At 38.7% G+C, this 13034-nt stretch overlaps 1 protein-coding gene across 7 annotated transcripts in view; it reads right to left on the reverse strand.

The window, feature by feature from the left end:
• CATSPERE (catsper channel auxiliary subunit epsilon) overlaps positions 1–13034 on the reverse strand; it is a 184622-nt gene that overhangs the window by 39897 nt on the left and 131691 nt on the right. For all 7 annotated transcript variants that reach the window (XR_008501161.2, XM_054478821.2, XM_054478812.1 and 4 more), the window contains 4 exons: positions 12610–12662; positions 9412–9462; positions 7699–7732; positions 7549–7628 (listed from right to left, as the gene is read on the reverse strand). Coding sequence is in view for 6 of the 7 variants with exons in the window: in XM_054478821.2 (XP_054334796.1) it covers positions 7549–7628; positions 7699–7732; positions 9412–9462; positions 12610–12662 (218 nt within the window). In the remaining variant the exon portion in view is untranslated. The remainder of the gene's footprint in view (positions 1–7548; positions 7629–7698; positions 7733–9411; positions 9463–12609; positions 12663–13034) is intronic.

The following is a 13034-nucleotide window of genomic DNA, read 5'->3' on the forward strand; positions in this document are numbered from 1 at the left end:
TGTAATTTCCCCTTCTGGAAAAAATTATTAAGCACATGTTGAAATTTGTCATTCTGCTGAAATTGTTTCTTATCCTCTTTTTTATTTCTTTATCTGTTTACCTATTTGTATTGCATCCTGGTTAATTTCCACATCTCTCTTTTTTCAGTAATTCTCTCTTCACCTATATCTAATCTGGTTTGTAATTATGTCTAAAATTTTGAATTTAATGACTACATTTTCACATCTAGAATTTCAAATTTTTAAAAATATGCCTACTTTCTTTTCATAGTCATATTATTTCCTTATGATTTCTATTTTATTTTTCCTCTTTATTCATTTTGAACACATTTTCTATATTATTCAGATTGTTCTGTTATTTTTAAGCATTTGTTTTGTGTGCTCATTTTTCAACTTATTTTATCTGCTGACTCGCCCTCATGGGGGTCCATTTCCTTAAATGTTTGTAAATTTAGATGATTGATTCTTTGATGGTGGTGACTTTTCCAGTGAGAATCCTCTGTCTTTGGATTTGCTTTTCCAGTTACCTTTGTTTCAAGGGGTTTGCTTACGGGTTTCAAGGCTACTTGATAGTTTTTAGCTTCATTTTTCATATGACACTTTCTGTGACTAAACTCTATGCCTATTAGGTGTAAGTTCAGATCCATAGGAGGCCTGAGGTGAACATTTTGGTGGACATCTCCCATTCTTATAGGAGGTATGTTTTTGCCTACAAATTCATGTAGGTTACAACCTTCCTCGTGACTGACCTGGGCATTAAGCAGAGTTTTCTAGTCTCTCTCTCTCACTCTTTTTTTTTTTTTTTTTTTTGGACTAGGTAGCTCTTAATATATCCTGAATTTGTGAAAGAGCCTCTTGGCCTCACAGGGGCTTGAAAACCCAGCTTCCAATTTCTAGTTCCATTATCCTGGGCCAGTACCCCTGCACAGCATAGGTAGGCTGAAGAGCGTTGCTCTTTCAGTTCTCTCTTCGCTTCTGAGAGTGCGCCTTCTTTCTTTCAAGCTTAGTTATGTACAAAGTATTTTTGTTATGTTTTATCCAGGATGACGTGTCTATCACGGGTAGGGAGTGACTCAACTTAGCTCAGTCTGCTATATTACTATAATCAGAATGACTCATTTCTAACCTTCCTTTCTTTATCCTCAAACTGTAAACATGCTCATCTGTCTTCCTCTTCAATAAAATCCAGGTCATATTTTGTGTTTTTCTCTATAGGTAAATTCCTGTCTCTTTCTTCTATTTTCCAGCCCAAAGCTGAAAAAGCGTAGACTACATTTTGCCTCTATTTGTAAACTCCTCATTGATTTTGCAAACGCCCTGCAGTCTGGCTTCTCTTCTCACCATTGTGCAGAAACTACTCTTACTTGAGGAACAGTAAGGAAGCCACTTGCTGCATCTGAGTGAGTGCGGTGAAGTTTAATGGGAGAAAGGTAACAGAGGCAGAAAATCAAATAGAACCTTGGAAGTCATTGTAAGGGCTTGGCTTTTACTCCATGATAAGGATTTCGAGCTTCGGAGCAATGTGCTTTGACTTTGTTTTCAAGGTTTTACTCTTGCTGCTATATGGAGGCAAGAGTGGAAGCACAGAGAGCAACAAAAAGCCTATTGTAATAATCCGGGTCAGTGATGATGGCTTGGGTCAGTGTAACAGCAGGCATTGACAAATAGATAGACCCAATAGGCTTTGTTAATGGATTTGATGTAGGGTATATGAGAGAGGGAGGAGTCAGGGAGATTCCAAAGTTTTGGCCAGATCAACGAGAAGGATGGAGTTGCTATCACTTAAAATGGGGAAGGCTACTGGTGGAGCAGGTTTTGAGGGGACGATCAGGAGTTCAGTTTTGGACAGGTTACGTTTGATATATCTATTGATATCTAAGTGCAAAAGTGATATATGTATTTAGCATCTCAGTGGATGTGTGAGTCTGGGGTTCAGGAACTGTACCTGATTACATTTTATACACCACCTTGCAGTTAGATTTGAGACATGGCAATAGGTTCTGGATAATGGGATGTGGGTGGAAACCACCTCTAGTTCTGAGCCTTTAAAACATCCCATACAATCCTCCAGTCTTTTTCCCAGACATGGCGGCAAACTAGGAGAGACCATGTCCAGATGATGTAGTTCTATATATCAGACTATGACATGGAGAGTTAGGCACTGGGATTTTAGGGTTTATTTGTTACTGCAGCATAGCCTAAGCATACTTGACAGATACAAGGGGAGATGGTCAGGCTGTAGATGCAGTGTTGGGATATATCAATATATTGAGACATCTTGGCCCGTGTGACTGGATGATGACATTCGAAGAGAAAGTTGAGATGGGGAAAAGAAAAGAAATCCCTGAGCTTCCGGGCATTCCAACACTAAGAGGTCAGGGAGAGAGAGAGCCGGGTGTCAAGCTTCTGAGCAGGAACCTTTGTAGTGTGAGCGACAAAAGAGAGAATTAAATATGGGTGATGTTGAAAAAAGCCAAAATATTTTTGTTTAGAAGTGTGTCCAGTGCCACACCGTGGAAAAGGGAGGCAAGCACAAGACTGGGCCCAATGTCCATGGTCTCTGTGGGTGCAAGACAGGTGAGGTGGCTGGATTCTTATACACAGACACCAAGAAGAACAAACGCATCATCTACAGAAGGAGCAATTGGAGAATCCCAAGAAGTACATCCCTGGAACAAAAATGATCTCCACTGGTGTTAAAAGGAAGGCAGAAAGAATTGGTCACTGCCTTATCTACTTAGAAACCAGAATTGTCTCATGATTTTATGTGTATTGTGGTGTAATTGATCTAATATACCAGAGTTCAGGTCATGTATGACTGGCAGAATATTTTTGTTGGACAGCCCTGATAAGTAAGACTGGCTTCTGGTTAAATGAATATGATCAGTTTTTTTGAATTTTGACAGTAATTCGGACTCGGTAAATGCTATCCCTGTTTCCCCTTCTAAAGATATGATTGGACTTGATGAGTAACGTTCAACTTTTCACAAAGACGAGAGTGCCATCCCCAAACCTATTGGAGGCTGGTTTTTAATTTAGATGTGTATAACTAGTTATATGAATATATTTTAATACTGGAAAAATTCTTGCATTGTCTCAGAACTGAGCAAGACTCACCTGTTTTTTAAATTTGTGTTCATTTGCCTGTGAAAGGGCAAGGGCTGAAGATAAGCACGCAATGTTTATGTTTTTGGTCTTAACTCTGCACATCTAATTAGAATTCCTTGTATCTAAAATGCTGCCTTTTACTTATTGAAGGGCATTTTAATGGTTTATGTGTAATATCAAATAAAAACACTTCTCACACTTATAGATGACACTTGTCACCTTTTAAAAGTCAGTGTGACAAGAAATAGTAGCAAGTTAAACTTTACTTTCAGACTCTTGACTAAGTCGGACTAAGTTTTAACTTAGGATTGTCATTAAACAGCTATTCAAAAACACAAAACTGTAGAATTACTGTGTATGTGTGATTGGCAATGGTGCTTTGCCAACTTGTTAAAAGGATTAAAGTAGAGGAGCTATATACAAAATTATAAATTATAGGTGATCCTAAGACTTAAGAAAATTAAAAACAAAATCCCAGATCATGAAAAAAAAAAAAAAAAAAAGAAATCAGGGAGGAACTAAGTAATTAAGGGGGTGCTACCAGCAAGGAAGCAGGAAAAATGGGAGAATGAGCTCTCCTGGAAGCCAAATGAAGAACATATTTCAAGTAGGAGTAAATGATTAACCGTGTCAATTCTTGTTAATGAGATCAGGGAAGGTGGGACCTGAGCATTGACCATCCATTTAGCCAAATGGAGGACACTGATCATGTTGGCTGCCAGTGCCAATAGAGTGGTGGGTACAAAAACCAGGCTGAGGGCGATTTGGGAGAGAATGGGAGAAGAGTTGATGAGAGTGACCATAGAAGCTGAAGGGCTAGTAGGGTCAAGAGAGGGTTTTTTTGTGATTGTGTTTGTTGATTTTGTTTTGCTTTGTTTTTTGGTGGGAGAAAGACCTGTATATTTGTAGGATGAGTCAGTAGAGAGGGAAAAGTTGATGATGCAGGAGAAAGAGGAGGACAATTTCAGGAGCAATGTTCTTGATTAGGAAAACTGGTGGGGATCTAGCTTACAAATGGAGGGACAGGCCTTAGACAGATACACAGACGGTTCATCTATAGTGACAGGAAGGCAGACAGAGTTCCTGGTACAGTTGCTTGAGGATGGACAGATATGGTGGTAGAAGTTTGTGGAGGATCCCTTCTAACTAATGTCACCTTTGAGTCATTCATGTTCCTCATTCTCTTTCCCTTACCACTCACATCTATCAATTATCTAGCCCTGCCTATTACAATCACTCATTTTCTTTTTTTTTTTTTTAATTTTACTTTAGGTTCTGGGATACATGTACTGAACGTGCACGTTTGTTACATAGGTATACATGTGCCATGGTGGTTTGCTGCACCCATCAAGCCATCATCTAGGTTTTAAGCCCCGCATGCATTAGGTATTTGTCCTAATCCTCTCCCTCCCCTTTCCCCCCACCCCCCGACAGGCCCCAGTGTGTATAATCACTAATTTTCTTATACAGGATTCTTTTTCTTTATCCTTGTTGCTATTTCAGTCATCTGTTTTTCTCTTCCTAGTGATGCAGGTGAACCCCACACTTGGGGCTCAGCTTGGGAGGTTTTTTGGCTTCACTCAGGAAAGAGTTCAAGATTGAGCTGACAGTGAAAGAAAGCAAGTTTATTAGAGTGAAGCGTACAGCAGAATGGCTGCTCTGTAGATGGGGCAGGGCTATCCCATAGGCAGAGTAGCACTCATGGATTGCTGGCTAGCTATATTTATACCTATTCATAAATATATGCTAAATAAGGGGAGGGCTATTCAAGAATTTTCTAGAAGGGGGGAAGGGACTTTCTGGAACCATATAAGAAAACTTCTGACTTATTGCCATGGCATTTGTACTGTCATGGTGCCGGTGGGAATGTCTTATGCAAATGTATTATAATTCCAAGTGCTAGCTGGTTTTGGCCAGTTTCTTGGCTACATCCTGTTTTGATTGGCAGGGTTGTGCAAACAAGTCCTGCTGATCTCCTACCTCACCAGGACTACCAATACAGTTGACTAGCTGGTCTCCCTACTTAGATTTGTTTCTCTGAAATTCATCCTCTACCCCTCTCCCAGAGAGAACTAGCTAAAGCAAATTTTTTTTTCTTTTTTGAGACCGAGTCTGGCTCTGTCGCCCAGGCTGGAGTGCAGTGGCGCCATCTCGGCTCACTGCAAGCTCCGCCTCCCGGGTTCACGCCATTCTCCTGCCTCAGCCTCCCCAGTAGCTGGGACTACAGGTGCCCGCCACCACACCTGGCTAATTTTTTGTATTTTTAGTAGAGACTGTGTTAGCCAGGATGGTCTTGATCTCCTGACCTCGTGATCTGCCCGCCTCGGCCTCCCAAAGTGCTGGGATTACAGGCGTGAGCCACCGTGCCCAGCCTAAAGCAAATATTTGATCATGCCACTCTACTGTAAGACTTGATAGAAGGCTTTCCGTGGTGTGGAATCCACCTAGGTAGCTTCCCGGCCTCTTCTCCTGAGACTTCATGACTAATTTTTGCCTCAACAATATCACACCATTTGAACTATAAATTTTCTTCCTCCAACTGTGTGTTTTACTTGAAAGACTTACCCAGCAGAATTCAACATTACTCTCCCCACTTCTCTCCTTCCCTCCTCTGCCTCTAGCAAAATACTCATTATCCATAAGACTCAGTGACTCAGCTCAAATGCAGGTCTTCTGGAACATTTCCCAGAGCCTCGCTCTCTTTATAGCTGGTTTGGAATCTTTTGAGTTTCAATACTATCCACCCACACTGCTCCATTCTGTCATTACACTCAGCATATCTGTGCATATGTTTATCTGCTCTATCAGACTCTTCTGCTTTTGAGGGTAGAAATCCTGTCACTTATCTTTCCATTTCCAGTGCCTAGCACCGTTCTTGGTGTAAAGTAGGTGTTTAGCAATGATGAACTGAAGAGTGCACTTCTCTGAGAGAGATTAAGATTTTTTAACCTTGGCAGGTTAAGCATTACATAAACAAACACGAAAACACAAACACACTAGGCCTCTGGTAGGGAAAGCAGTGCTTCAGGTGCCCAGGAAAATCAGTGACATGATTGGGTGTCTAGAAGAAGATCAAAACTAAGAAAGCAAGCAGATTAGCCGGATAGCATGGAGAGCTCTGAGAGACGGACTGCTGGAGTATGATTTAAGTGGAAAGGGCACATGGTAGAGTCTTAGAAGTGCCATGGGTGAGGGTTAGGGGCCAGACCATGCTGGCAGAGGCCTGCAGGATCCCAGTGGGAAAAGTTCTGGTAGCAAAACTAAACTGGAGCGTCTGATTCATTACTTCTATACCTACCCACCCTGAGAGATCTCAGAAGCTGTCTGCAACCTAGGAGGTCCCCAAAAGCTGAAAGCCTTGACTAAGAACATTCTGTTGATGTTTTAGACATAGGAATTTTACTTCCAGCAATCTACCCTAACAGCATACCTGGACTCGTGACCAAACATGTACATGAATGGATATTCACTATTATTTATTTACAATAGCAAAAAATTTAGAAGTGTGAGTCGTTTACCTCATATTTTTTGTATATTTTAAATTTTGTAACAAGCTGTATAACTTTTATAATAATAAGCCAAGAATAAAAGAATAAAGTCAGAGATGAAAGCAAACAAATACAAAATCACTTGGAAAAGTCTTCCTAATAGCATTTCATTCATATTTTTATTATGAAATATTATTCGTTTTTGTTTTTTGAGACAAGGTCTCACTCTGCTGCCCAGGCTGGAGTGCAATGGTGCAATCTTGGCTCACTGCATCCTCTACCTCCTGGGCTCAAGTGATCCTCCCCTCTCAGCTTCCTGAGTAGCTGGGACCACAGGCACACACCACCACACCTGGCTAATTATTTTAATTTTTGTAGCAACAGGGTCTTGCTATGTTGCCTATGCTGATCTCGATCTCCTGGGCTCAGGCCATCCTCTGCCTCAGCCTCCCAAAGCACTGGGATTACAGGTGTGAGCCACCATACCTGGCTGAAATATTGTCTATAAGAATTGATTTAGGGATAATATTTTTGAAATGCCCTCAGTATACTTGTCGGCAATCTAGTTTCTTTCCTTATAAGCTTTCATTTATTATTGGCTTGTGGAAACAGAAGTTATATCACCTGGGGAAGGTAGTTCCTACCAAATAGGCAGGGGTGCTGGTAGGAGCCTGGGGAGAGATTCAGAGGGGATAAAGCAAGGGCTTCCCTGAGAGGCAGGCTCTCAGCTCTCTTACCCATTGAAATTTCAGCTGCCAAACAGTAATGTCCCTCAACATGCAGGGACCATCACGGCCCAGCTTTGTATAACTAGTACTGAAAACTAAGTCTCGCATATATTGAGTAGAGTCAAAAATACGTGTTGTTAGATGCATGATCAATTAGTCTTGTTTTCATACTTTGAGTTTGAAACTTTCAATATAAGTTAAAATGTTGATGAGAATATACTTACAGTTGAACCACAGGTTGAAACTTTTCTGTGAAGTCAAGCCTCAGAGGGCAGCCATATTCTCCCCAAATATACCTTACTCTCTAGAAAAGGAAAAATATTTTAGTGATTTTATATATTTGGTCCATTGGCAAAATTTTATAGTTTTCTTACCAAGTTTTTAGATGGTCGATGCCTCAGATATGACCTGTAAAAAAGATATTCCTCATTATTTCTCTTTCCTCTTTTCAAACTTAAAAACTAAACCCATGACTTTGTTTAGGTAAGGAGGTATCACAAAGGTCAAACAGATAAATATAATTATGAAATATTGAGTGCTTACTATGTTTCAGGCACTTTCTACATGTATATCCACACATATTAACATGTTCTTACAACAACTAAGGTGTGAATTACTGTCCTCTCTTTGTAGATCTGGTACTATTCTCAGAAATTGTGTGAAACTCGTTCAAGGCTACAGACCTTGCTTTACTACTGAGCAGGATGTGTGACAATAAAGCCCATGTTTGTTGTGCTATTCCAATGCAGTTCTTCCCAGAATATTAAGAGATGAAAGAATAAGATACTTCAGAATCAGTAACAATAGATGTGTATTTTAAAACTTTAGATGTTTCCTAATTTAGATTTCTCACGAGAGTGGAATGCTTCACGTTCATGAACTCAAGGACTTATTCCTTCAAAATCACCTCCCCCACATTCCCTGTCTTCTCAGTCCTCACACTTGAATCACTGTTTCCAGCCACATGTTCCATATATGTTACCACGTTGCAGGGGACAGACTCAGGAAACCCCCATCATAGTGACAGAGTCTATTTCATATTCTTGCCTTTCAGGCGCAGCTGCCACCTAGACACTAAAAGGTGGTATCCTCATCAACTATTAAACATTTTCTTCTCATCCTTGTATTTCACCAACAGCTTTCACTAAGCATTGCAACCTGGAGCATCTAGGCTGGGCCACTCTCCACCCTGTCTTAATTAATGAAATCACTTAAAGAATATGCCTACTGGTTAAACATTCTTTCATTTATTTTAATTAATAAATTAGACTACTTATTATTTTAAATAATAATTTCTAATTAGAATTAGAAAATTTTACAGCTTTTCAAAGATGCTTGTAAATATTTCAGAGGCTATGGACTTCTATATTTTGAGTCTAATAAATATTTAACATTTTAAAATGAAGATCTTTATCTTACAAAGGTAAAAGTCAAATTTTACTTAGTTATATCTTTAATACATCACATTATTAAAAATAAATATGCATACAATTAAATATAAAATCTAGAAAAAATTCAGTTAGTAGAATATTTGATGTCAGGACTTTCCGGGTAAATATATTACTTCTAACTAGCTGAACTACAGTCTTGTAGAATTTAAGCCACCATGCCCGGCTAGTTTTTTGTATTTTTAGTAGAAATGGGGTTTCGTCACGTTGGCCAGGCTGGTCTTGAACTCTTGGCCTCAGGTGATCCACCTGCCTCAGCCTCCCAAAGTGCTGAGATTATAGGCGTGAGCCACCACACCTGGCTTCAGTCATGTAGAACTTGAGAAAAATTATGTAAGGAAAAAAAATTCTTGTATGTCTTCCTTAAATTACAGGGAGCAATATGAGATTTGAGACTACATATATGTAAATGAGGCTTGCTTTGCTTATCCAATTAAATTGAAGGGGGAAGACTGACTCTTGTATGTTTCAGGAAAATTAATTATACCATCTACACATTATGCTTAATGCTAAAACCGACTGCACAGTGTCAAGCCCAACACATGGATGCTAATAATAATCCACTGAATAAGTACTGATTGTAAAGTACCGGTACTACGTTAATATAAAACTCAGTGGTTATGTTAAAAAATTTCTTACTTTTCAATCACGTATGAAAAATCATGGTGATGACATCCTCTTTTACTAAATCTACAAAAGACAAAACATAATGAAGTTGTAATATCATTTCTTAAATATTTGTACAAACATTTAATCATTTAACTCAGTGATTCTCAAACTGGAGAGTGTCAGAGAATCATCATTTACTGAATTAGAATCTCTGGTTAGTGTGTAGCCTTAGCATTTCTGTTTTTAAAACATCAGTTTCATAAATGTTTCAGGAGATACCAGAATTTGAAATCTACTTATTTATCTCTTATATTTGATACATGCTTATTAAAAATTTATAGCAGATGCAGGGCTTGGGGAGAGGTTGCTCAAAAGACAGACAATTTCAATTAGATAGGAGGAGTAAGTTCCAGAGGTCTATTGTACAACATGGTGACTTTAGTTCATGATATATTGTATTCTTGAAAAACGCAAAGAGAGTACATGTGAAGTGTTTTCTTACCACCAAAATGATAACTATGTGAGGTAAGACATATGTTAACTAGCTAGATTCAGTCATTCCACAATATATTTTAAAACATCATGTGGTACACACTAAATACATACAATTTTATCTGTCAAATCAGAACAAAAACCAAAAACTCCCCAACACAGAAAGAAACAAGAGTTAGCAAGGAAGCAGAGAAATTGGGACCCATATATATTGCTGGTGATAATGTAAAACAGTGCAGCTGCTATGGAAAACAGCTTGGAGGTTCCCTAACAAGTTAAACATAGGATTACCGTACAACCTAGCAATTCTACTCCTAGGTAGATACCCACAATAATTCAAAACAGGTGTTCAAACAAACACTTGGACACAAATATTCATAGCTGCACTATTCACAAAAGCCAGAAGGTAGAAACATCCCAAATATCCATGAACTGCTGGATGGATAAACAAAATGTGGTATATCCATTCAATGGAATATTACTCAGCCGTAAAAGAGAAGGAAGCACTAATACATGCCTGTTGAACCTCAAAAGCAGACTAAGTGAATGCAGCTGGACACAAAAGGTCATATGTTGTAGGATTCCATTATGTGAAATATTCAGAGCAGGCAAATCCATAGAGATTATGGTTTTGAGACAGCAGATTATGGTTGCCAGGGGCTGGGGGAAAGGGAGAATGGGAAATGACTGCTAACTGGGTAAAGAGTTTCCTTTTGGGGTGACAAAAATATTGTGGAACTAGATAGTGGTGCTAGCTGTACAACATCGTGAAGGTACTTAATTCCATTGAATTGTATACTTTAGAATGGTAAATTTATATTATGTGAATTTCATCACACTTTTTAAAAAGCTGCCATGGTAAAACACACATGCACACACAAAAATAAAAACTCATAGAAAATTTATCAAAATGAAAACAAATTTCTTTGGACTGTTTTATTAGATGTAAAGTTCTTTTAAACACAAGATTTCTAGTTGCTACTATTGTGCAGGTAAGGAGTTATTTTAAGGATTAACATAATTTCTAGTTAGGGTTCATCAGACAGAAGGCTATAATGATCGTTGTAATTATAGGAGTTTTTAGTTAGGTAAATTATTCATCTGACCATTTTAGGTGGCTGCTTCCAGTGGAACTTAGAACCCTTGTCACCACCATTTTTAGATAGATATTGGAAGTCTAGACCATCCCTCACCCTGAACACAAATTGGACCCCAAGAGTTGACAACTCTCCTTCATTGACAAGTCCCTGGCTCTCCAAAAGTATCTTGGACCCCATGCTATTCCAGGTCTCCCTTGATGACTGTAAAATCCATAGGCCCACTGTAACCTGAACCCAAGATATTAGAGTTTTTAGGGTTCCAGGGAAGTGGGTCATTGACTAAGAGGCCCAGAGTAAGGTCCTAAAATCCGTGTTTTCAAAACATGTTCTCCAAGTGATTCTGATGAGTAACTGAGCTTGATAGTTATTATTTGGACTCTTCTAGAAACAGACTGCTTCAAGCTGCTTTCCATCTCACTTTAGAAGGAAATCGGGCCTGAGAAGGAATTCTGCATGCAGTGGTACTGGGAATTGATTTTGGTAACATGTTTACACCAGTTATTCTCAAACGTTAGTGCTCTTTGTAATCTCTTGGAAATTTTGTTAAAATGCAGATTTTGATTCAGCAGGTGTGGGATGAGGCCTGAGAATCTACATTTCTAACAAGTTCTCAGGTGATGCCAGTGTTGGTCCATAGGCCATACTCTAAGGTGCAAAGATGTAAATCATCCATGAAATAGGATGATACTGGCTATATAAATCAACTAGCCTTTTTGCATTTCCTGGGAAAGGAATTATGGGTGCAAAGATGTTAGGAAATGCAAATTTAGGAAATGTTGAATGAGATGCAAATGCTTAATTATCAATCCAGCAACTGATTATTACAACTCAGTAATAATTAAAAGATTATTAGAATGACAGAGGAGTAGACATTTGTTTTGGATGTGAGCAAGTAATTTCATAAATACTCAGATAAGAGTCAATGTTCCCCCACTCTCACTCCCACTCCTAACTGAAGGAAAGGCATCACAATAAATTTCTGTCTGTGTTATACATTTAGCCTCAGCTAAACAGATTTGTGTATGCTGCCTTTGATTTTCTCCCATGTAGAAGAAAAAGAGCTATGGTGAATGGAAGACACAGAGTCCAACGTGCTTCACCATGAGCCATAGTAGAACCGACAAAATTCACACGTTGGGATTCTCTGGGGCAATCACTGTGGTTCTGCTAGGCTTGTTCTAAGAAATTTCCCATAGAAAATGGTGCAGAAAACTGAGGCTTCTCTGATATGGGTGTAAGCAGTTCTCTGATGGAAATGAAATTATAACTGGTTTGAGAAGGACGGAAAACAGGTAAGTGTTTCTCCCTCCTGTTTTTCTGGGAATGAGCCGTAGACTGAAGAGTTGAGAGAGGCAACTGTGAAGGATAGAAACTGGCTTATTAAAAGGGAAGGTAGAGAAAAAATGCTAGTAATAGAGAAAGAGGCTAATTCTTTTTATTTTTAGTATGATTCAAATGTAGTATTTAACTTGGCAAAAGTTTAAACCAATTGAATCTAGGCATGAACGTCAATTCAGTTTTGGATTTCATTGTGGATGTGTCAGTCATTAGGCTATTATCACTAGTAGTTATCACTTAGTTTACCATTTGTTTTAAAACTTAAAGAGTAACACAGGTCAAATGGAAATATACTTACCCTTTAATTGCAATGAATTTTTTATCATCACAGCCAACAGCTATTTGGAACACCTAAAATGAAGTAACTTAGGTAGTGAGTTCAGCAGTTCTGATTCATATGATCTAAAATATTACAGCTAAAACCAATTGCATTTTAGATTTAAAATAATAACTTGTAAAATGTAGGGGTCTCTTATACTACTGCTCTGCACTGTTTTCTTCCTCTTTCCTTGATCACTTTTTTTTTTCTTTCCTTCCTTTTGTCTTTACTGCTCATGAGGCCCAAAAGTTGGGTCTCTCCTTTCTTACATTTGTGTCTCAGGGAATTGATCCAAATTCATCTTTTTGTTTGTTTGTTTGTTTTTTGTTTTTTTTTTGAGATGAAGTCTTGTTCTGTTGCTCAGGCTGGAGTGCGGTGGTGCGATCTCAACTCACTGCAACCTA

Source organism: Pongo pygmaeus, chromosome 1, assembly GCF_028885625.2.
Source record: "Pongo pygmaeus isolate AG05252 chromosome 1, NHGRI_mPonPyg2-v2.0_pri, whole genome shotgun sequence".
Taxonomy (NCBI): domain Eukaryota; kingdom Metazoa; phylum Chordata; class Mammalia; order Primates; family Hominidae; genus Pongo; species Pongo pygmaeus.